A 23,952-nucleotide genomic window follows, 5' to 3' on the forward strand; every position below is an offset into this window, starting at 1 on the left:
AAGGAAAACTTACATGGCCTCTCTTTGCTTTAGATGTTAACTGTAATGATAGGAGATCATGTCTTAAGAGTGATGGGTTTCATGCTCAGGGTTTGGGTTTTCAGAGGTAACGGGGATAGCATAGCTGGGGTGGTCACCCTTCTGTAACAGAGGACAGGTGAAGGTGTTAGTTACATGCTTGGCATCTTTGTTAATGTTCATCAGTGAGCAAGTTATTGGTGTTCCAAAATGGGAAAACAAGCGAAAAATGCAACAGAGTTGGGTTTGGTGTTGTTTTTACCCTTTCAAAGCAGGTGAGGAGGCTGAGGACCACACACAGTGCCCGGAGCTGTTTGTCTAATGTCATTATCACTGGTCTGATGGCAGGACTGCACATAGTTTTGGACAAATTCCCTGTGATAATCAGCTTCATTAAAGCACTTTGGCAATATAGAATAAATCTGATTTTCTTCAAAACATGGCTTCCTAAAAAGCACAAGATTTATTCTTTTTAAACGTCTGATATTTAAATTTTAGCCTCCACAAGGGAAATGGATTTACTCTCATGTAAATAGAGTTTAGCCACTAGACAGGCTTTGTTAAACAAACAGCCTGCTCAGAACCACCCAAAACCAAGACACAACACAACAAACGCCACACCAAAACCAAATCCATAGTGAGAACGTATTTCTTGCATGGCATGTAATTGCAGAACATCCCTGGTTGATCATTCAAATATAACGTAGTTATTTGAAATAACTATTCTGGGACAGGGTAGGTGTGGGGCTGGTGGGGTTTTCTGTCTGAAAATTAATGACCCACATTTTCAACTCGCATCCTTTTTCTTATAGAGCCAGAAAGTGTGCGATGGGAATGGCAGTTCAACACACAGGCTTCCTCGGCAGGCAGCTCTCTTGTGTCATGCTATGCTCAAAGATGGTGCAATGGGCACTAAAATTGGATTGGGTTGGTTAAACACCTACCCTTAAAGAGAATAACTCATCACTTTCTCTGTTTATACATTTTTTTGTCCCCCTGCAAGCCGTTTAATGACACCTTGCTGTTACCTGCAGCATTACTATTGCATTATGTGCAGCAGCCTGGTTCTCCTGCCCCAGCCCCAGTTCTGTGCTGAAGCTGTTCCTGAAAGGTGCTGTTCAACCTTTATCGACACAGAGGCTTTGCTGCCTTTCAGAAGGCAGGGATCTTGAGGCACTAGTTCAGCATTTAGAAAGGAATAGTTTTAAAGGTGTTTCTTTTAAAATATCTAATAATCAGCGTCACTCAGTGTAAGCTTACTCTGCTTCTTCTCTTCCAATGGTGACAACTCTTGTGCTTGTCTTAGGGCAATATGTATGTAGCTGAAGGTTACTCTTGTCAATTCACCGTTCTTCAGGCCACCTGAACTTAACTGCAATCTTCCTTCACACATGAAGCTTTCTAGACCCACTTTTATGGTACTTAAACTCTAGATATCCCATGGGGCTTTTTGAACTAGAATGCCTAAACATCTTATATCGGATGCCCAAACTGGATTTTGTTTCTCTTTCAACTTGTTTCTCAGGCTGAGGAGGGCAATTTGAAGTTCTGAACCAGCTTTCTGAAGATCTTGCAGCTACTGTGAGCTTTCTGGAATCTTCACGTTTCATAAATGAACTGCTCCCTCACACTGCAGTGGTGGGTTAGCAGTTGAATGCTACCATCTTAGAGGTCTTTTCTAACCTTTGAAGCCTTACACTGTTTATCTATGCATCCGAGTTCCTTACTTCTAATGACAAGAATGACATTCTTGCTCATCCTCTGTTTCTTTCTCCCCAAGCTGTCACAAAAGTATTCAGAATTCATTAAGAAAGAGGATAAAGCTCTTGCCAAACTGCAAATACATTTGTAAATAATCCCCGTATCTGAATGTAATCCTTCGCCTCCTCTAAAAATGCTTGAAAAGCTGATGTGGATCAAATTGCCTTTTGCAGCACATGCACATTTAGGCCACTTCCTAAAACCAGGCCCATGCTAGGCTGTGCTTTCAACATCTGTAGCACCTGCTCATTGCTGCTGTGTTCTAAGGTGTGCTCAGCCTCAAAGAGAATGTGAGGCACTGGACAGGAATTAGAGACAACTTGTGCAACACAAAGAGCTTGCAGAACACAGCTTTTTGAACCATTTAAATTGTATTCCACTGTTGAAATGTTAACATTGCGCATGTGTAGACACAGAACATACCTGCAGTCTCGATAAAATACATTGCGTATAAATACATTCATGGCTTAAAAACCAAACCCATAGAACCTGCAGACATACTCAAGTGGAAGTTTCTTACATGTATTTCACTTCTGTGATGCTAACAGGCCAACAAAAGGCTCTGTAATGATTCTGTGATGAATAGTGACCAATTTGAAACATGGAAAAACTGGTAATGTGGCTCCATGAGCAAGTCGTTCAAGAAGTTGCTCCTTAGATGGGAAGTATTTGCTGTTGTCATACCTGTATATTAAAATCATTTTCTTTCTTACAGAAGCTATTTCCTCATTCCTTTTAGTGACTGTTTGGTTCCATGCACAACTAAGCACAGTCAGCCCTGTGCCATTTTCCATTTCCCTTTCCCCTCGGCATTCTTGGAAGGGGAGCTGGCAGTGTTCTGGACTGGTCAGAGAAAGTTATGCACAGGGCAGTTTGAAGCTGGTCCCAAGGAGAAGGGATGGTTTAGTTCATGAGTACACGGCCATGACTTATTCTTGCCAAATCTGTTTGAACTGGAAAAAGGAAAAACGCACATACATGCAATCAAGGAAAAACTTGCCCTGGAATTGCAAGTGTGTTCAGGAGATGCATCATACAAAATCTTTACTTTCTGTACAGTGACAATACCAAATATTTTCTTTACCGTCATATACACAACACAAATATTATGAATAGAAATCTATAAATACTTTAAAATGAATTTGTAATATATAGCAGTTGAGGGCCACAGCTGTACAAAATGTAAGCAACATATATAAAACAATTAAGAAAGTGCAAAGTAGAACAGTATCAAGAGCCTCCACTTTTTACAGCACTTATGGTTCAAGTGTGAAGAGTAGCAGGAATGCGGGAGCTTAGCTACAAGTCAAAAGGAGACACAGTACAGGATTCTGCACACAAAGTGATGAACTATTATTAAGTTGTATCTTCCCACTTCTTCACATCTATGACTTCCAGTTAATAACAGCACATTTTTATCATGAATTTCTGTAAAGAGTGATTTGTCCCTTTCACAAGTTCCATAAAACAAAGGTTCCCTGGTCACAGACTACTCTTCTGTAAGTACAACAAGACTACGTGGGGAAACTACTGTTGGTTTCTGTTGCCTTGTTATACTCACTGTAGTTAAAAGGTGAACGGAAATACCTTCCATAAAGCGACTATTGATGTTTAGACCCTGATCCTCTAAATGACATACAGGTGACCTGTACCGTTGTTCACACGTATGTCAAGGTTTAGAGGATCAGTGCCTTAAAACCAACCACCCTTCAGAAAAACCCCAAACCAAACACTCACTGGCGCTTCAAATCCACTTAGAGATAACAGCCCAGCAATGTCACTGCTCTTTGGCAGTGGAGAGTCAAGTTTTGCATTCAGGTGATGATTTCTCATCAGTCCCTTGTACGGCAGTGCACGGCTTTGTCTTTTATGCTCTGTGTCCTAGTGGAAAGCTCTGTTTGTTTGAATTAAAATACAGTGGCAAATAAAACCCCATCTGGTGAGATGGAAGCTGAAAGAGTTAATTCAACACTCTCAGCTGGAATCTCAAATACCTTGTTTTTAGAAAGCTTTTCAGTTCACCTTTATTTCAGTAAGTCTACTTTGTACCCTGTCTTAGGCACTGTAAATATTCAGGATGCTAACTGATGTGCAGAAGTATCCATCCATTCTCAGGCAGTACATTATCAATGATCTCTAGCAATTTCTCGACTAATGTTTTAATTTTTAAATGGAGAAAGGTAGATTTTAAATACTCTTTTCCTCTCTCACTAAGTGGCTTACTATAACAGAAGAATCATCACTATTACACTGATTTTTCTCAAGATTTCAGGCCAGATTTCAGAATGTATTAAGGAGAAGTTGTAAGCAGTCTGAATGTGCTAGAGAAACGCAGTGATAAAATTACCTGGTCATACTGCTTCACATCGTGATGTCTGTCTCCAAACTGGAGATCATCACATGAAACTCTACAAAGACCATCAGTGTCTATTCTGCTAATAATTAAGAATCTGGAGTCTAAGATACTCTCTGTTGTACTCTATACAGATTATAGAAACAGTAATCCATTTGGTATATTTTCTGAATGTGTGATATCTACAGCATACACAGACATTCAAAATTGAGGCATGAGAAGGAACCATCTGCACAACCTGGTCAACACAACTTGTTTATTTGCCTCCATACATTCGCTCGATGTCGTTGAGGTAATGGTTTTTCAGTTCTTTCCTTTTCAGCTTGAAGGCATCTGTTACTAACCCAGTCTCTGGAGTCCAGGGCTCAGGGCTTAACCGTACTTTGATGGGTATTTCAAACCTCTCTAATTTCACTGCAGGGACGAGAAGAAACACAAGTGTGACTATGATTACACAGCCAAATGAAATACTAATTCTTGTACCAATGCTGAGATAGTGTGCAGATATTCTAGTATTATAGCTTGTACTGGATGTGACAGTGTAAAATCTAAAGCTTGCAACAATGAGTGTGTAGCCTGGAGATCTGAGATGACTGTCCCAAGAGGATACGCTGAAGTCCAGACTTGTATCTTTATTGTAGGAATGTAGTAGTAACGAGACTAACTCGGACTAGTTGGATGTGCTTCTGCACTTGCCATGGTTGAATGATTCTTTCCCAAATTTCTGCTTCCCAAGAGTTTGTTTAAAGTTCAGAATAAAGGGCCTTCTCTGTATTTTTGTTACATTAGTTACTTATTTGCCCTTCAGTTGGAAGCAGTGGCTTGGTACATGCACAGCCTCACTGTTCCAAAGCAGCTTCTCCCTTGCACAGGCCAAAGAGGGTAAAGGAGAAGGCAGGTAACTGCTTAAGGGAGAAGGGCAGAGACATTGGAATAGAGTAGGGAGCTGCTACACGTGTGCAATACCTGATGGACTCTGCTATCAGCTCCTGCACATAGCCCTGTTTTGGGATCCCACATCCATAGACTTGTGGCTGAATTCCTAGACAATGTCTGGCAGTGTCGCCTCTAGGCGGCAGCAGATGCGGGCCAGACGAGGTCTGGCTCCAGGTCTGCACCAGGAGCTGTTCTCTCTGTAACTTCAGTCTGGGATTGTAATGTACTGTCAGTTTGTTTAGCTCTCTGCCTGCTCGTGACAGGGTGCGTTATGTTCTGCTGAAAACGGGAACGAGCTCTTTAAAACAGTTCTGGAGAAAGTAGGATCCCAATAGCAGAGCACCATCCATAAGGCAGAAAGAACATACAAGCAACGGATTTTGAATAAACAAAGCTACCTATGTGGATAGTAATTTGCCTAGTTCACGACAGAAAACATGGATTAAAATGTTTAAACCCAAGTCTGAGACCTGGGGGACTGATTTATCTTTTTCTAAAGCAAGCCTTAACAGAAGTGCCTTTCATCCTTGTTTTCTTGGTTTCAAAAGGCACATTTCTCCTCTCTGAAGTTTGAGAGGCAGTGCTCAGCATGTACTTATGTCCGTTTTTACCACCTCCTCATATGCTGTCGCAAGTGCTCTAGAGACTTTCTTCCCCAGTGACTTTGTTACATTTTTGGCACCATAAAGGATTGATGAGGCTTTTGATCATTCAGTACCACAGCAAGGAATAGGCCTTTAAGCCATTACAGCCACAGGGATCATGGTTGTTTCAGAGCTGCAGGGGAAGAATTCACATGGGGGGAGGAGGAAACGCTTTGAAGTCTTTTGCTTAGCCAGTTTTTCTCACCAGCAAATGTCTTGTAACTTCCCTTCCAAATTTTCAGCTCTCTTGGACCTTATTTTAACTGTTTCAACAGTTTGATGTGGGGTTTTTGCATCCAATTAAACTACTAAGTTTTGGCAGATAGAGGCAACAGGAAGAAGGAAGGGCAGTTAGTGAGGATCACTTGCTGGGTAAGCACGTGAGACTGGCTAGCACAACATGCTGCTTTACTTACTCTTGTTTGCCACTTCTTTAATCTCTCGCAGGACTTCAGCTTCCATCGTAGGGTTGTTACAAATATCTACCCAGGTTCCACTGATACCCTTCTGCTCCGCTAATGCTGTCAGCCTCGTCTGATTAGGAACCACAAAGCTGATCACGTACGACTGGTCGCTAACATACGGTGGCAAGGGGGGAAAGGAAGAAAGATCCAAACAGTTGAGACTTCTGTTTCGGGGTGTCAGATGTTTACCACAGATTCCCCCATACAGAATCCTTCTTGTACATCAACTCTTCACAACTGATGACTTATGAGAGGTATTCTAAGTTGTTTTACAACATTAGGTTTGACTGGTATCATGCTTTGCAGTAATGTCATGAGCATGTCTCTGTTTAGCTCCGCAGCTACATCTGGTGTTTAGCGAGTTCCCTTCAGTCCCCTTCATGTAGCGTGTTTAAGTTGAGGGGAGGGAGAGGAGACTGGGACAATTTCCAAAACCCCGTGGAGAGCTCTGGATCAGGTGCAAAGTGGCCAGATTAACTTTATTCTGGTATTTTGCCAGAAAGCCAAAACACATGCTAGATATAATGACACCTGTTTAGGGAAGGGATGTGATGGAGCTGGAGTGCATTAGGATAGGAGAAATGCCAACAGAGGTAGGTCACTTCTTCAGGTTTTAGGGAATCTGGCTGCCTGTACTACTTCAGAGATGCTGTTTGTAACTTGCACCCTGGGGGTGTGGGGTGAGGGTGTGTGTTCAATGGAAACCATGGAAAACTACAGTCTAGCGTCAGAGAATTGGGTCAGAGCCTGAATTTCATGTTTACCCTAGATGGAGTTTCTAAATTAATACCACTCTTACCTTTTGGCATAAGCACAGATATTGTCAATCAATGGACAGTTCTTCAGTGCTGCCTCTACTTTGCCCAGAGATACATATTCTCCTGCTTGTAGCTTTACCAAGTCTTTCTTACGATCTAGGAGTAGGAGAAGGGAAAAACGGCTCCATTTAAACTTTTGCATTTCCACAGGCTCATTTGCAAAACCACTGTATGTGTATTATATGTGCAGTGCTATGCAAGATTCTTCATAAACATGAATAAAAGCATCTTAATAAACTTTGAAAGCAGCTAACAGCTTTATAAACCAACTTTATAAAGGCTTCTCTAAACACATTTCTGTAGTGCTACACTGCTTGTCACACAACTTGTACCAAAGTGATGGGGATTTAAAGCTTTGTAATTGATACCAAAAATCAATCTTACATTTACTCTTTTAAAGTCCATGTGCTAAACTTGGGTAGTGATAATGTCACAGGAAACAGCATCACTTCCAAAATATTCCTACAGCTGCGAGCACCTTTGGGAATGTGTTTTATCCTGTGATTCTCAAGCAGGTAACCTTCAGTAGATTAGCTCTAGCAAAGCCAACAACAGGATTAACAGCATGCTTGTAATTATGTTTAGTCAAGATCTTGTAATATGTTAAGGTATCAAAAACTGAGGCCAACCTATGATCTGCAGAGACCCATCCGGATGAAATTCCCCTATATCTCCTGTACAGAACCATCTCTGACCGTTCTCATCAACAGAGAAGTCATCTGTTGTCTTCTCTTCGTTTTTAAAATATCCCATTGAGACGTTAGGTCCACCAATGACGATTTCTCCTCTAGGATTAGGCTTGTCTTTATTGGTGTAGCCCCCTGAAAACAAGGAAATCCACACACAATTACACTGAACTTTAAATTCTGCTGCCAAGAAAATATTCAGCTTGAAGTTAAAGTACACAAACTGATGACTGTTACAAAAGAACAACCACTTCATGTGCTACACCAAGCCAAGCAGACAGGCAAAGGAACCACGTAAGCACTGGTTACATCAGTTACTCTGAAATCAAAACCTTTCATACTCTCACCTTCCTGCCAGTCTTTCAGTTTTATTTCACAACAAATAAGAGGAGCTCCAACTTTGCCAGTGCTATAATCAGTAGCTTGGAGAGAGAACAAGGAAGAAAACAGTTATTTTTGTCATATGAAATACACACTTGAACTATAAATAAGGCAGTAGCTTTTCTTACTTTATTGCAGTTAAGCACTACAGCTGTTCAGACTACAAAAAACCCCACCCGGCCCTCATATATATATGATATATATATACATATATATCTCAAATTATATATTTCCAGAAGCATTTTAACTACCTTCTGTAATTGTTCCAGCTCCACATGTTTCTGTTAGTCCATAGCCTTGACCAACAGGACAGCAAAAACAGATGTTCATGAATCTTTGTGTTTGAGGTGAGAGGGGTGCTCCTCCAGAGAGCATCATACGGATATTCCCTCCCAGCAGTGCCTTTACTTTTTTAAACAGGAACCTTGAAAGAAGGAAAAAAGCCTTAAAAACCATTCCCTCAGCTTTTCTAGAAAGGATGAAGGTTTGTGTAGTTTTCTATTTGGAACACCTTCAAATTAACTTCATTCACAGATTTCAGCGGACAGCAGGAGAATTGGGAATGTTACCTCTTGTGCAACACTTAGAGATGGTAGAATTCCTGTAACTTAACTAAACAAACATTCCAGTTTTACTACCAAAAACCCCAATGCAATGAAAACTAACCAGTCATCTGTTCTGGAGATGAGTCACTCTTACCATTAAGTATCTGACCCATTTCCAGTAAGAACTTGGATTATTTCAGCGATTAGATAAGATTTGTGTGTTAGATGAGAATTCTCTGTGTCAGATAGCTGAGCTGATTGTGCTTTTAGACTGTCTTAACAAACCACAAGGAAAAAGGTCCATTTGGACTGTGAATTAGACTTACACGTTACACAGAGGTGCATCGTATCCCCTCTTGATTTGCTCCAGTTTGTAGTCATAGCCTATCTTGAACAGAGTTCTCTGAATGTAGTTCATCTCCTGCACTTTACTCATGACATTTTTATAAATTCTGTCCATTATTTCCTGGAAAGTGTTAAAAAAAGCAAGGAAAATTACCACACAGGCCAGCCTAGCGAGTGTAAGTGAAATTCCATGTGCAACATAGACTAAAACCACCCCTATTATTATTCTTCCTTTGAAACAGGTAATACAGTAAGAGTAAAAACGACTGCATCATTGGTTAGGCAATGCTTAACTGTAATGCTTTGAATGTGTGATCAGTTTATAGAATATTGCAGCTTGGAGCTATTCAAAATGGGTGGCACAAAGCATCAAAAATGAAGCAGAAAATGAGTGACTGAGCCTTACTCCTGTATTTGCTGTTTTCTCCTCACACCAGTATCACTAGAGAGGAAGAACCCCTGTGCTGTAGTATGTATCTCCTATTAAAACACTTATCTTGAATTAGGCACACAGGCAAGTAATTGAGTAACCACTGCAGGTCTTCAGGTGTACTGCAGTAGTTCATAGCAGCCCTGCATTTCTACAAGCACCTTTTTGAACCTCACATTTAGTTGTGAAATACTTTCCTCCCCTCATGCTAAAGATGTCTTCTTTTTATCAACCACAGCTACAAATCTTGGGTAATGCTATGTTATATTGCTTACATTGTTGATACCAGTTGATAACAGTTACATTGTTAACCTGAACTTAAATGCGACAAACTGATCTGAATTCAAGTTCAGCTCAATCTCTTTGCTAAAGGGTGGAATGTGCCATACAAGATTTATCGTGCTTAGGAGTCCTGGTGCTGTACTTTATCCACAGCAGCTCGCAAGCACACAGAATGAACTATGAGATTTCACTTCACTGCTTCCTTTACAAAGAGAAGTTTTTCAACTTTCAAAGCAATGTGGTTTCAGTAATTCTTGTTACCTGACAAAAACCCCACAGACAAGAAACTCATTTCCATTAAAGTAATAAGCCTGTGATCACTGAAGTATACAGAACTTACACAGTGTTCAGAGTGGTGAAGTATTTAACAGAAGTGGAAGGATCAGCTCCTTTGAGTTTGTGACAGAGCACAATGGTGTGATGGACTTACGTGCTTTCTGACAGAAGTCAATTTAAAATCGAAAAGAAAGCTATGAAAATTAGGTACTTTGAATATCAGAGATCAAACTATGACAGTCTTATCAGAAAGCACTCTCATGAGGGGTTTTGATTAGCTCCTTCACATCCTCATTACTGGCACTGACAGAAACTAGCATTTCAGCAAACACATACTCTATTTTCAGCGCAGTTCACCCGCACAGTATCAGCTGCTAGTTCCAAAACCAGACAGTATTTTGAAGCAGAATTACTTGTAGCATTTTGGAAAGACTACAGAGGCATGACAAGGTATGTGGAATGACAGAGGCTGGAAGGAACGAGTGGCCTTATTACAATGTCCTGCTTGAATGAAGTATTTAGAATGTTTGTTTGTGCCTCTGGACTCTGCCAGAATTATTTTTCATTTCATTCCTTAGACATTCCCATCCCTGGGGATGTTCTGGTGGTTTGTGTATTTTTTGGATAGCACCAAGACCTTGTGGAATGCAGAACCCTGGTCACCCAAATACTAACGTAAGCTACAGAAACAATAGGAGTTACAGTCTCCTGATCATGTTTCCTTGTAAGAGGAGACAGCATGGCCTCCTTACCCTAAGAACAGCCAGAGAGACTTGGTCTAAGTGTTACCTTGGAGACAAGCACCTGAGACTCAGCACCCCAACAGCTACAGCAGCGCAGCCAAGCTCTGTAATTCACCAAACACCCATATCCTTGGAGTGTCCATCTTGGCCAAAGCCACCCCGCTTTCCCCCTGTGCCAGAAGGGGTTTCAGGCTGTGAATGTCAGACACTTCAGAACCCTGTCAGAGACTTTACAACTGCGTCCTACTGTTGTAGCAGCGGCCCAGTAAAACATCACTTGTAACTATGAAAACACATTCACAGTTTCAGACCAAAAAGTGTCTTGGCTTCAGCATCCATCTATTCTTGAGCTCATCTGCAGCACCACTACACTCAGTTCAGGCAATGGCAACTACAATTCTCTATTGTGTTTTTTTTTTCCCTATTAGTGACAGTTACACACAAAGAGGAAAAAGAGTAAGTGGATTGTTTCTAGCATGAAGAAAGCATCATTTTTTTGCTAGACATATCTGCTGCATACTCACAGGCACAGCTGCCATCAGTGTAGGCCTGAGGACACTGCAGTCTCCTTTGCTTCCCTTCTTAATTTTACTTGACTGTAGTAAGGAAAAAGATGTCAATTTACAAAGTTGAAACCCAAGCAGTTCTTTAGAAAAGGACTAAAAAGAGAGTGAGATACATGAGCATGTAATTTAAACCTCTTCCTCTGCCCCTCCAGAAAACATTTCCTGCCTAATTTTTCTCTATTAGGATGGAAAAAGTAACAACTAACAACAATTTCAAGAAAAACTACATGTTTTAAAAGCCCAACTTGGTTAAGTCCAATCTGCAGATCTTGCTCTTATTTCTTTCCTCTAGTACTTGCTTTCTCTTTCCTCTTCCTCCTTTTCTGCTTGATGTACTCTCTATTCCAGGTAAACATACAGCAGCATCCTTTTCCAGCTTAATTTGCTCTCATTTAACTGTTCAGTGGAAGAGGCAATGGGTTGAGTAGATGATCTACAGTAACTGGATGAAGAACTGCTAAAGTGAGACCAAAAACTTCAAATCACTTTAAACAGCCTCACTTTCAGCTCATCTATTAATAGCTGTTCTTCCCATAGCAAATGGATAATGCTGTATGCATTTATTAGGTTTTCTTTTAGATTTCCTAAGTATTATAAAAGTAACGATTTTCAGAAGCTTCCTGTATGATGACCTGCTGCTGCCGTTCACAGGAATGGTCATTTGTGTTGAGTTCTGACCAAAAAATGGCCTTTCTGAAGTGTGCCACATCCATCAGCATTTCCTGAATGGCAGAGGGCGGCCATGCAAGGAGACTGCACACTGCAAAAGCTGAAGTTGGCTTTTGCTTCCCCCCCAGCCCTCACCTGATCCGACAGCGTGAGTGGAGAGGAATAGCCGATCCTGCAGCCATAAGTGATGCAGGAGATTTCTGCTGTCAGTTCTAACACGTGGGCCAGAGGCAAATAACCGATGTAAGTATCCTTGGACCTAGGACAGGGTTGTCTGATTAACACTGGTGCACAAGTGGACTCAAAACACTCTTCAACAGCTTTATTGTGTGCTTAGTTATTACGGCTTGAAAGACTTAAGCCACAAGTAGGGCATATTCTTCTGCATGGAAGAAGGGTGTGATTTCAAAGAGTTTATAAACAGAATGGGGTAAATCCTACCCTACTGAAGTCAGTATGAATTATAGGATTTGCCCTGTTCTCTTGGAAACTCAAAGATTCCTTAATGCTCCACTGCTGTTTCTGAGTATGGAATTACGGATAAAATCGCTATATTTAAAAATAATCATTTCCAAATCCTTGACAGTCATCATAGCATCTCCTTCTAAAATATACTGGGTAGAAAGACAGCTGATCGCTGCAGTGATTCCAGCTGCCTGAAAACAGCTACATGAGGAATCTCTTTATCTGGTGGCAACTGCAGTTTCAAACAAGAGGGTGAGCTCAAACACAAGATTTATTTCTTACGAATTAAATATTACTGGGCTAATAACAGAATTTGGTAACACCTGATGCCAGCAACAGACTTCGTATAAACCTCTGTACTTTTGGAGGTTCTGCTTTATCTCTCTGTGCATATGACAACTGTTTCTTACCCTAGTCCAGGTATTCTCTCACACTGTCCTGTCATTCCGGCTATTAAGTTCTTATGCACCATCATCACTCCTTTAGGTCTCCCGGTAGAGCCGCTGGTGTACATCACTAAAGCTAAGTCTGAAGGAGCAGGTCTGCTTGGCTGGATGCTTGCTACAAAATGCAGGAGAAAAATCCTTATTAACTCTTACTTACTTTCTAAATATTCTGTAATAAACTATTTCTGTAATTAATCAATGTGGCAATGTCTGTAATCAAGCAGTGTGAAACCCGTGCCTCAGCACAGTGTGCTGCTGAGTGCTCAGTGCTGGATGCAGAAGTCATGACAGAAAGATTAGTGGTGTTTTTAAGAGGAGGTGAGGGAAGGCAGGTTTTGAAAGGAATGTGTGCTGCCCTGCACAAAACTCCTTTGCCAGTTTACCTCCTCTTTTATTCAAGAGAGAGAGCTGGCTAAGCACAGGCTGGTGATCTAAGCAAAAAAGATGATCAAGTGCTTTCTCATCCTAGTGAAACTAGGATGAATAAAAGGATAGCAGAAAAGGGAACACTGCACCAGATCCTATTTCACTTGATAAAGGTGGTCTTAAATTGTTCTGGTTATTATAGATAATATAGGTTATTACAGATAATTATTTCTATTACTCTTTTACCTACTATAAAGTGTTATCCTGAAGTACCTGTTCACAAAGGTGAAGGGCAGTAAACAGAAATCAGACATCTATTTAAAGGAAGCCAGAGGATGAACCTGCCACTGCCTTTGTGCTGGAGACCCGCATGGGTGGGATTTTCTGATACATGTCCTTCTTCACCTAGGTCTGATTTCACTGTTAACGTTGCTTGACTGCTTCTCTGTGAAGTGATTCACTTACAGTTCTCTGGTTTGGCTCCCAGCTCTTCTACTGTCTGCATACTGTGAATTTCCAGAGTTTCAGGGTATTCCGCTTTATTGATACTCTTGTTGTCCACATAAATGATGTGTTTCAGGCAGGAGACTTGTGGCAGTGCAGTCTGTAGAAGAGAAATGAAATTAACATTGACTGCACGGTAAAATTAACACAGGGCAATAACACGAGGTGAAGCGGGTACCAAATTACCTTAAGTTTGCTCTCAAGAAGTTCTACGCTGGTGACCAGATACGCTGCTTCACACTCGTTGAGACCATAGGTTACTGCCTCTTCCCCCAGGGTGGCATACAGCGTAATAACTGTTACAGCAAGGAGAGAGGGAACATGAAAGAAAGGTCAAGTAATACTGAATGCAAAAGGTCTTGTGCAGCTGACTGCAAGGCCTTGAGCGGGGAGCAGAGGGTGATGATGATAAAGTTAGCTCAAGGGGGAATTTGCTAATTTGGAAACAAACCAGCTTTTAATTTTTCCACCTCAGAATTTTCTGCCACACGAGAGCTCTGCAATGAGGGCAGAGCAAACAAAATTAACAAAAAAGAAAAAGCCCATATTCATCATTGTCATGAACTCAGTCGGCTTTAAAATGTCACCAAACCCCCTTCAGATGAGCACATGATTTTGGTTACTCTGCCACTCCTCTCTCTCTAATAACCATTTCGTGTTTCAGATGCGTAAGTCAGGATACAGAAAGGAAATACCATAAAACCTTCCCACACTCTGGGGGGAGAAACAGCTACTGATACCTTCAGAGTATTTAAAAAGCCCAACTGAACAGTAACTGTGCTGTTCTGCCTTCTAACATCTAGAACATTACTGCAACAAAAACAGAACTATCAGTCTTGTAAGTATGAGCACAGCGCATAGACTAGACTTGGAAACTGCTAAGAATCAGACCACAGGCAGAGTTACGTTTATGAAATTCCTGTATTGTCAATGACAGGATCAGCAGATTCAGAATACTGAGTGCTGAGGAATGGTTCTAAAATACCCTGGAAACAAATGAGTTGAGCACTCACGAGGGAAGTTGTACTTGAAGCAGGTCAGAGCCATGATCATCCATTCCGCTCGGGTCTCACAGAATATCACAACCGTACTCTTTGGGGTTAGTCCCAGGGCAGTCATTCCTCGCCCCAAACGATTCATTTTCTCATGTACTTCTTCATAGGATAACCATCTGTAAGTGCCTAAAATTAACTGGGGAGGGGAGAAAAAACCAACAACTGTGATGACAAGAAGCTGCTGGTAGAGCTCTGCCAGCTTACACGAGTTGGTGCCTAACACCATAAGCACACACGCTGCCATTCATTAGAGATAAAATTGTTTTCATTTTTCTTGAGGTAGAATAAATAGTGCCTCCTGCGTTCTGTTAACTACTAGAAAAGGGATATTTTATATCATAAGATGATGATTAAGGAAGACCTCTAAGGAAACCTCCACTGTTGAGGCAAAGCAGCTCAAAACCAAACCAGCAGCTCAACCCCAAACCTTACCTTTTTGAACACTTTTCCATTTGGTTGCATTTCATTCTCTTCACTCAGGATTTCTCTGGTCCCAAGGCAGTCCTTCTTCGCAAACTTGGCCAAAGCATGGTCAAACAGCTTGTCCAATGTGTCAGCTCCAGGAATGTTTATGTGTGCTAGTGAGTCAAGGTGGGTGACGGAGCGATAGGGGCTCCCAGGCTTGTCCGAGGTGGGCTTAGCTTTTAAACGCTTTGCCATAGCCTTTTTCTTCTTAACGTCGGTAAGAAAATACCATGGAATAAATACAAGCATACTGTACACATATATCAACAAGTACACAGGCAGCAAGAGGATGGCACGTACTTCTAGTCTAAGTTTCATTGCAGATATTTACACTAGAAAATCTCTTATTGTGTTCTGAAGCAGGCAAGAGCAAAGCAGCAGTGCGGCACGATGCAGCAAGGTAAGTGAAGCTTAGGTTCCAGAACAGTTGCTAAGAGTTTAGTAACCTTGGAGAGCCAACAATGGACGCCTGTGGGTGAAGACCAGAGCCAAGCAGAGAGGGGGAAAAAAAGAAGAACAGAATTAAATTAGTAACCTTACAGTCAGTCCATTAGGTTTAGTCCTTCTAAGAGTTCACTTCAAACACATCAAGACAGAGGAGGCTGAGATAACGGATTCAAGAGGCACGTACCCTGCAGGATGCAGCAACGTACTGCTCTGGAGACCAAAGGGATGAGTCTTTTCCACAGCTGTTTGCTGCATCCACAAATATTTACTTTTCAAAGGCTTTTCCCCACTATCTCTGTTTGAATAGTGCAGGGCCATTGAGATGAAGTCTGTCCTTCCCATCATAATGTTGTATTTAAGCTCCTTGAGTAATGCTACAGTTGTGTAATGACGGCAGAGGTCAAGTTGTTTTCCCCCTAAATATTTGTACTACAGGGAATAGACACAGTGCATCCCTTTACTGCTTTTCAGAATATATTAATGCGTACTCAGATTAAAATGTATCTTGAAACAGATTCCTCAGAAGTGTACAGATTGTAATCTAAAAATGATATAATAGTCCAAAACGGCTTTATAAACTTTGCCCAGCAACTGAATTATTCATCTGTTACTTTTCAACTATGAATTTTAGGCTCTTGGGAGAAGGATTACACAGATTTGTTTTTCTCCCTCCAAAAATTACTTCAATATAGGTGTTTCAGAACTCCAGGTTTGAAAAAGTGGAATCCACTCAGACCAATTTAATCCAACTTAAAATAAAGCACAATTTGGCAAGATTTTGACAGAAGTCTTTCCTCATTAAGGAGAACTGGGCCTGAATAAGACCGAAGGTGACTGGGAGAAAACCAAAAGCATCATAGCAAACCTCAGCTGTGGACACCTAGCCCACTGGTCTGTAACTAGGCTGCGCTGGCACAGAAGAGATACAGGTTCTTATCTTCATCTGGGTGGCACACAAACACAGCACCAATGATGCTCACAGCAGGCGCAGAGGTGCGCTACCACGAGAACAGTAGCTCAGACACGGGGCAGCGAGGACACTGCCTGTAGCTTACCCCAAAGCCCAGTCCCTGATGGACAGAATCCGATCAAAATAGCGATGAGAACGGGGGAATTTTCAGGGCTCCCTCAAGACTCAGTGTGGGCACACCCCGAAAGGAACCTCGATGAATGTATCTGGCAGCCCCAGGTGAGGAGGCAGGCTACAATTAACATTTCAGGTTAAACCAGACAACTGCGACTAACAGCATAACAGAAAGCTATTCATAGGTTGTTGGGGTTTTTAATAAGATCAGCATCTGCAGTTGTGTTGTAGCCAGTACCAACAGCACCGGTAATGGAAAATTAAGAGATCTGCTGATACCTAAAATAACACTATTGCAAAGTTCATTTTTTCATGACATTTATAGAGTTCATTTATATTGAATACCAGTATAACGTACTCCACTAAGCTCAGACTTGTTCAGAAAGAGAGTATTCCACATATTTCTGCTTATAAAAAGTGAACACTCCATTCTTTTCACAACATATCAGCTTACTCTGCTCTAGTTAACGTCATCACCAGCAACTGATCAGCAGAAGACACTCCCCCAAGCTCCAGCTCTCTGCTATGGAAGTTGACTGGTTTATACTCAAATCCTGTGTGTTTTCATCCCAGTGAATCCAGTGCTCCAGAAGCAGCAGTTGAGCTTGTGTTAACACAAAAGCCAGCCATAGTGCTAAGACTGCAGTGAAGAACCTTCAGTGCATGCCAGGGTTAGACACAATGCTGCACGTGAAATAAACCCCCCAGAGAGCTCCCACTGCTCCGCAGCTCCCAACAAAAGGCGTGTGAGCAGGCACTTGGATGGAAAGTGTAGGAAGTGTTTATGAGAACAGGACACTTGGCTTATCTGTAGACATCTGTGGTAATTTAAAATGCTTCAGCTGCAATTCTCAATAGACATCAGTTGGAAAAACACCGTAAATCCCAAAAAAGACAAACTTTGCCTTTTCCTTGGGACATACTCCTACAAAAACGGACACACACACACACACACACACACACACACACAGGTACTTACAAGGTATCTGACAGCAGTGACCGAGGCTTTTTCAGTGTTGATTAGACCTATATGGAAACAGAAAAAACCCTTCATGAGGTAAATTTTCCCTATTACCATTACATGCTATGTGTGCACAAACCTCGACAGCCCAAGCTTACCGCACCAAACACATAACCAATGTGAGCGCTCACACAAGCACTGACAACTGTGTTTTGCAGACGCCACAGATGGAAGAGATGCTCTTTGATATCCTCAATTAAAAGCTTCAGAGGCAGATAACATGCAACACTCTATTCTTGTCCTGCAGCCAAGGCCACAGAACAAAGTCTGAAATCAGAGCTCAGGTTCTGGAAAGAAGAGGCACTCCTCTCCTCATCGTTTGTCATTCATTTAACTAAAAATCTAAGAAACAACTGGCAGGTTTTTTAATGAAGAAAAATAGCTTTTAGACAGTCACAAAAGCTCATGAGACTAATGGCAAAAGCGTGTGTGGGGAACAGGGAGAGGGTTTATGGCTCTGGAAGCAACTATTCACAGAGGAGGAAATGCTTTCATCTTCTCTGCGTTTAACTATTCAAACAGGCAGCATCAACTTACCCAGCGTTTGCACCCACTGCTAGAATTTCTGAGTGTAACTCAAGTACCTGCACCTAAAAACTTCACCCTTTGCAGTTTAATAAGGCAGCAAATGATCTTTGCTAGGAAAGGTTTTAATTAGCCAGGGCCCAAAGCACTTGTAACAGTTTAATATTGGAAGTATACAAATAACAGTGTTTATTGTCCTCCTCTTGTGATAAAAAGCTTGCCAAGGATCCCATTTACTGTGTAACAGGGTTAGAAGAAAACACACTTCTTTTTCTATCGGCTTCATTCATTGCAGCTTTGGAAACAGTTTTTCATAGCGTTCGGGTGGTGAGACAGATGCCACTGGAGCCGGCAGGGTTCCACCTGCTGCCAGGGTAGTATCCTGCTTTGAGAAGAAAACCTGGATGTGCAAAACAAGAAGTTGCTTCGTTTAAAAACGCCATCGGAGGAAGTCCCGGTTCCCCTGCAGCCGAGCGCCTGCCAACTTTAGATGGAGACGCAGTTCTGGCTTTAGCATAAGTGCTCAGGGCTGACTCCTTTCAGGAAGCTCTGGGATCTTCCAAAACAATCTGGTATGAATAAGGAACAGCTATTTCCGGAAGTTTTCCAGCATTCAGGCAGATCCGAACGTTTCGGAAACCACAGTAAGTGTTCATAACCTGTAAGTGGAAAGGTGGTGCTACACCGTGAGAACAACCCGTGAGGTGACCTGAGTAAGTACACAGCTTGTTAGTTACAGTCTGGTTTTGGAAGGGAGTTTAATCAGTACCTAGCAGTCCTGGACTGGTTCCAGTGCTGGCACTGAAAGAAGCCAGGATTTCAAACAGAAATGAGAAACAGACAGAAATATCCCCTTGCCAGGAAGAGGCAGCAAGTTCAAACACAGCAAGCGCGTACTGCCAGGCTCTCTGCACGTTTTGGTTTTCCAGATTTACAGAGATGAGAGGCCTGTGACTAAACAGCAGTGAGAGTTAGAAGAATCCTGTGGCGAACTGCAGCTCTTTTGGGGTTGGACACACCGAAAAAAGAAAAACCAAGGGAAATGATTCAGTTCTTGCATCACGTCAGTGCATTTGAGAAAACAAACTCTGTCATTCTTAATGCAAGTTACTCATGGGAGAAAAGAAAGGACACGAGGTCCGGGGTTTGTTCCTTCCTACAGGCAGATTTCCACATATTTTCCTCTTACACAATTTTGTACGTTAAAGAGCAGTGAAAACCCAGAGGTGAATCTGATCAAACACCAGCAGCTTTCAGAAGTGCTTCTGCACCCTGCCCATGCAATAGCAGCTCAAAGCTTGAGTTTTCAAGAGCTCTTACTATGTCTGTACAGCTTAAATACTATGTCCCAACAAACAGGGAGACGGGCAAGTCACATCCAGTGGATGCTGATAGAAATCAAGGATTCCTATTTAAATATATATATAGTCTATGCAAAATAGCAAACCCACAAGTAGGAAATCTTGTTTCTCTTATTGCTGCTTAAGAAGTAGTTAATACAATGTTTTACAGCAGAGATCAATAAAAAGACTGTTGTTGTCCTTTGTATTCTCTACTTCTGTTTTAATACCTCAGAACATATATGCACTTTATGTCAGTCAGGGAAAAGAGAATGCTTTTGTGTCAGGTGTCATACACCTATTGCTGTAACAACCTGCAGCGGAAACCGGACCAGCCAGGCTTAGCCAGGATTTCTCAATGATCGAACAGGCTGGTGTGAAACTTTCTCCCCTGATCTTGCACCATCAGGGCAAGCAAATATTTGATGAAAGGGTAAGAGCTGTTTGTGTGCCCTGAAGGCAGAAAACGTAGAAGGCCAAGGCAAGATTGCACAAGTGAAAGCTGCCCAGTGAGCACACACTGACCTGGGAAGGGATTTCCTCTAGATCCACCTCTGTTACTTTTGCCTCTCCACTGTGAATACTTGAGGCTCATTCACTCCAACGCTCTCTGTCTCACAAGCCTGCACTCAAGCTGTGCTGGTTATGCTGTAATCTGATTAAAAGCCTAAGGCACACAAGGTTTCAAGTCAATCCAATTTATGCTGAGTATTGCAAGTGGTAGCAGCCGCTGTAACTAACAGCAAATTCAGCTGTTCCAACACTTCTGTGGTAAGAGAAGTAAGGGAGCAGCATCCTTTTGTTTCATTGGCATTTTAGCTCATGAACATGGTAAGGAGGTGGCTTGGACAGACAGTGTTTCAGAGGAGGGGAGAAAAATACTGATACTACCTCAAAACTCCACCAGCTACAAAATACACTTGGGCCAAAGGGCACAAAAATTCAGAAGGAAAATGCATCTTCTATATACTTCTAGTAAGTAAGTGTTTCAGCCTCATCCCCTCAATACATACCCCAGTCTCATCATGCGGTATGACAAATGTTACTCTTACCCCATGTCTCGACAGCAGAGATAGCGACTGTACTGCTTCCACCCAGCTTTTTGAAACAAGCCCATGAAAAGGCAAGCAGCATGGTGAAGGACAAAGTTTAGAGGCTATGTGGTCGTGGAAGGTCTCCAGCAAAAGCTGAATAAGAGGTCAAATAAGAATTTATCATCCTCCCACAGGTAATAGAGATGGACCAACTGACTAGTTGTGTGTTCAGCTACACAACCGTTCTGCAATGGAGAGGTGGGGCCCTGATGGCCCAAGGAGCAAGATTTATGTTCTCATCTTCTTTTAATTTCCTGCTTCTCCCTCAGTAGTAAATTGCTTTGCAAAAATACCAAAGTAGCAGTCTCTCCTAAGGCTGCTGAATTACACAGCTGAGAAGATCAAATCAGTTTGAGACCTACAAAGCCCTCTTTGCCACCTCTTCCATAAGGTTCTTGCCTGCAAGCTCTGAAAGGGCTACTTCTTTCAGGTAACTTCTGAAACTATGCCCCCATTTCACTGCACTCAGCAATGAATGGATCATCTAGAAGACTTTGCTTCTGTCTCCTAATTGGAACACATCTGATATAAAGCAGGAATTCAAAGCTGGTTTCTTAACAGAAGCTGTTTTCTTAGGACAGGAGTTAGGAACTCTCTTTTCCCTGCATTTTCAGAAGTACATAACTGATGTACAGTGCTTTACAGTCTTCCGAGTCAGCCGTTTCTGTAATATTAATGAGCACATGAAGGGGGTACTGCAGCTACGCAAGTTACCTGCTAGATGCTTCCCTGGGTCTTGTGAGCATTCACTTTTATCTGTTTTCAACTTACTGGCAGTAGAGCCTTGGGTGACGTGGTCTAGGGTGAGGCATCCCTGCCCATGGCAGGGGGTTGGAACTGGATGAGCTTAAGGTCCTTTCCAACCCAAACCCTTCTATGATGAGGCACATATGCATGGACAACAGGCTGTTTAACAATTAGGGTGCTCATCTCCCCTCTTATGTTATTATCCATCACTTATGATAATCATTTCAACAACATCCTGTCACAGCATAAGGAAGCTAAGCCATTGGGTGCTTTTTGTTTTGCAAGTAAAGATGGATTATAGGAAATAGTCTCCCTGGGTGACAGTTTTTCCGGATTTATCCAGAGATGCTGTATTTATGCTATGCCTGTTGGATGCAACTGCTTCACTGATGCCTGGAGTGCGTGCGTTCACGTTCAGACTCTGATCAAGCCATGGTATTCGGCTTGGAAAATGTTAATGATGTTCCACTCAACAAAGCAAAAATCTTCATTAATGACATCACCCTGGCTGCGTAGATTAAACATCAATGCTTGCTTCCTGGCCTTAAGTCTGTTATGTTACCAAACATCTGGACAGCATGACCAAGGAGGAATCGGGTGTGCTTTTGTGCTGACGCATGAGAAATACTGAAAAGTAAAATGGCGTTCCCAATATAAGATGAAATAGTAACATGAATTATTCCTGCATAAGAACAAACGGGAGGAGAAAGTAAACACTGAATAATTCCTTTTTAAATAGGATTCAGCTGACAGATTCATCTGAGCAAAGCTCAGTAACATGAGCGCAGGACAGCCGGTCATTAAAAGCTACTTCCTTTATTTATAGATTTCCTGAAATCTGGCAGCGTTGCTCTGTAATAACCTTTAGTGAAAGGAGCAACTCAAACAGTAAAATGTTAAAGTGCATGAGCGCCGGTCCAGCAAGCAAACATGCAGAGTAATGACAAAGATCATCATAATCCCTCTTAATGCTCTATTGAGAAAGTCCAGTAACATTAACCTCCCGTGCTCTATTGAAATCCAGACACAATAATGGACTCCAGCAGCCTCTCCCTTTCCCTGTGGTTACATACTGCTTTTTAAATGTCTTGCCAAAAGCAACTCTTGTGTAATTTAACAGACCGTAGCTCCAAATACTATGCTCTGGCTTCAGGAAACCTGACTGGCTCTTCAGCTTTCATTCTGATGAGAAATTCTGCCACCAGTTGTGTATTTACTGCTTTCAGAAACCTCCACTCTCTCTCATCAGGTGCATTCCGTTGCTTTCGTCTCACGTATTGGTCATAGTTTAGGCAGTGAAATTCATTACATGCTTAAAGGGGGCAGGGGGAGGAGAAGTCAATGTTCCTCCTGGTGTAGTGCATTAGCAGGGTTTTGCCTACCCAGAAGGGTCCTGTGGGCTGGGGAGGGCGCTCTCCCAAGTCCTTCCAGGCTTTTCGAAGTTCCGTGCGGTCAGGCAGCAGGAGGAGCACCGCTGCTGGGCACACACAAGCCCTGTTCTCTGTGGAGCTCCCATCCAAACGCAAATTCCCCCCTTCTTTGTGACTAAGCGAAAAGCACCGGGCTTTCTTGTTTGCCATCTGGAGAAACTCTGTCCTTGCAGACGTTCTGACAGAGAACTGGGCGTGCTCTTAGGAAATAAGAGTAATAAACTGTTCCCACCCATGGACATTTGAGTTGGTGGCCCCTGAGGTTTCCAGCATGAGCCAGCTCTGGTTTTCGTTTTCACTGTGTAATGAAAACAGTTTTGGAGTCAATAAAAATGAGGAGCATTGGGAGCAAGTGGATCCATCTTCTGCACAAGCACAATCTTCCCCAGTGAAACAGAGAGGATGGATTCTGTACACTTAAGGAACTGAAATTTATTATGGTCTTAATGCAAAAGTCTCTTGCTTGCTTCATGGTGACCCTGTCCTATCACTTTCTAGCCGAACATACCTAAATGCATTTCTAGATGTCTCTCATCTCTAGATCCACACTGGGATTTCCCAGATAAAGAGGTCGCTAAGACAGTGCTTCATACTGCAACTTCATACTGCAACTTCATACTGCAACTTCATACTGCAGCTTCATACTGCAGCTTCATACTGCAGCTTTACTTCATGCTGCAACTCTAACTAGATTTACTAGATTATAACAGTTCTTGGACTTTACCTGCAGTTCAAAGAGGTACTGAGATGACCAAGAGAATTTCAGTACATTTTCTCCTATAAGGCAAAGTGCACATTCAAGTTTTAACAGCTCAGTCTTGGGAGCAGTGTAACACTACCAAAGCAGAACAACGCAAAAGTAACTGGAACATAAGAATTTATACTGAGGCAGGAGAACCAGGTAGAAACTGGCACAATCCTTGGAGAAGTTAACAAAATGGAGAAAAATAAAGGACCTCTGAGACAGTTTTGAACAGTGACGTTTTGAACTTCACCACCCACAGTACCCATGCACACACATTTATCACACTCATTTACAGGCACCG

The 23,952-nt window shown here is 42.0% G+C and overlaps 1 protein-coding gene across 3 annotated transcripts in view; it reads right to left on the reverse strand.

Annotated features, from left to right (window-relative positions):
* Positions 1–2,131: 2,131 nt before the first annotated feature.
* The window catches only part of ACSL4 (acyl-CoA synthetase long chain family member 4), a 30,389-nt gene continuing 8,568 nt past the window's right edge, over positions 2,132–23,952 (reverse strand). The window contains exons 2-16 of one of the 3 annotated variants that reach the window (XM_062640172.1): positions 17,729–17,775; positions 15,186–15,425; positions 14,712–14,889; positions 13,885–13,994; positions 13,660–13,798; positions 12,793–12,943; positions 12,053–12,176; positions 11,207–11,278; positions 8,933–9,072; positions 8,313–8,485; positions 8,028–8,102; positions 7,624–7,815; positions 6,976–7,090; positions 6,129–6,286; positions 2,132–4,546 (exon numbers count right to left, since the gene is read on the reverse strand). In XM_062640172.1, the coding sequence (XP_062496156.1) occupies positions 4,389–4,546; positions 6,129–6,286; positions 6,976–7,090; positions 7,624–7,815; positions 8,028–8,102; positions 8,313–8,485; positions 8,933–9,072; positions 11,207–11,278; positions 12,053–12,176; positions 12,793–12,943; positions 13,660–13,798; positions 13,885–13,994; positions 14,712–14,889; positions 15,186–15,413 (2,013 nt within the window). In that variant the 5' untranslated portion in view covers positions 15,414–15,425; positions 17,729–17,775 and the 3' untranslated portion in view covers positions 2,132–4,388. Of the gene's footprint in view, positions 4,547–6,128; positions 6,287–6,975; positions 7,091–7,623; positions 7,816–8,027; positions 8,103–8,312; positions 8,486–8,932; positions 9,073–11,206; positions 11,279–12,052; positions 12,177–12,792; positions 12,944–13,659; positions 13,799–13,884; positions 13,995–14,711; positions 14,890–15,185; positions 15,688–17,728; positions 17,776–23,952 lie in introns of all 3 variants that reach the window. The other 2 variants (XM_062640170.1, XM_062640171.1) reach the window with 2 other exon arrangements.

Source organism: Pezoporus occidentalis, unplaced genomic scaffold (genome assembly GCF_034315485.1).
Source record: "Pezoporus occidentalis ecotype Australia unplaced genomic scaffold, CSIRO_AGI_Poc_V1 ctg63, whole genome shotgun sequence".
NCBI lineage: Eukaryota > Metazoa > Chordata > Aves > Psittaciformes > Psittacidae > Pezoporus > Pezoporus occidentalis.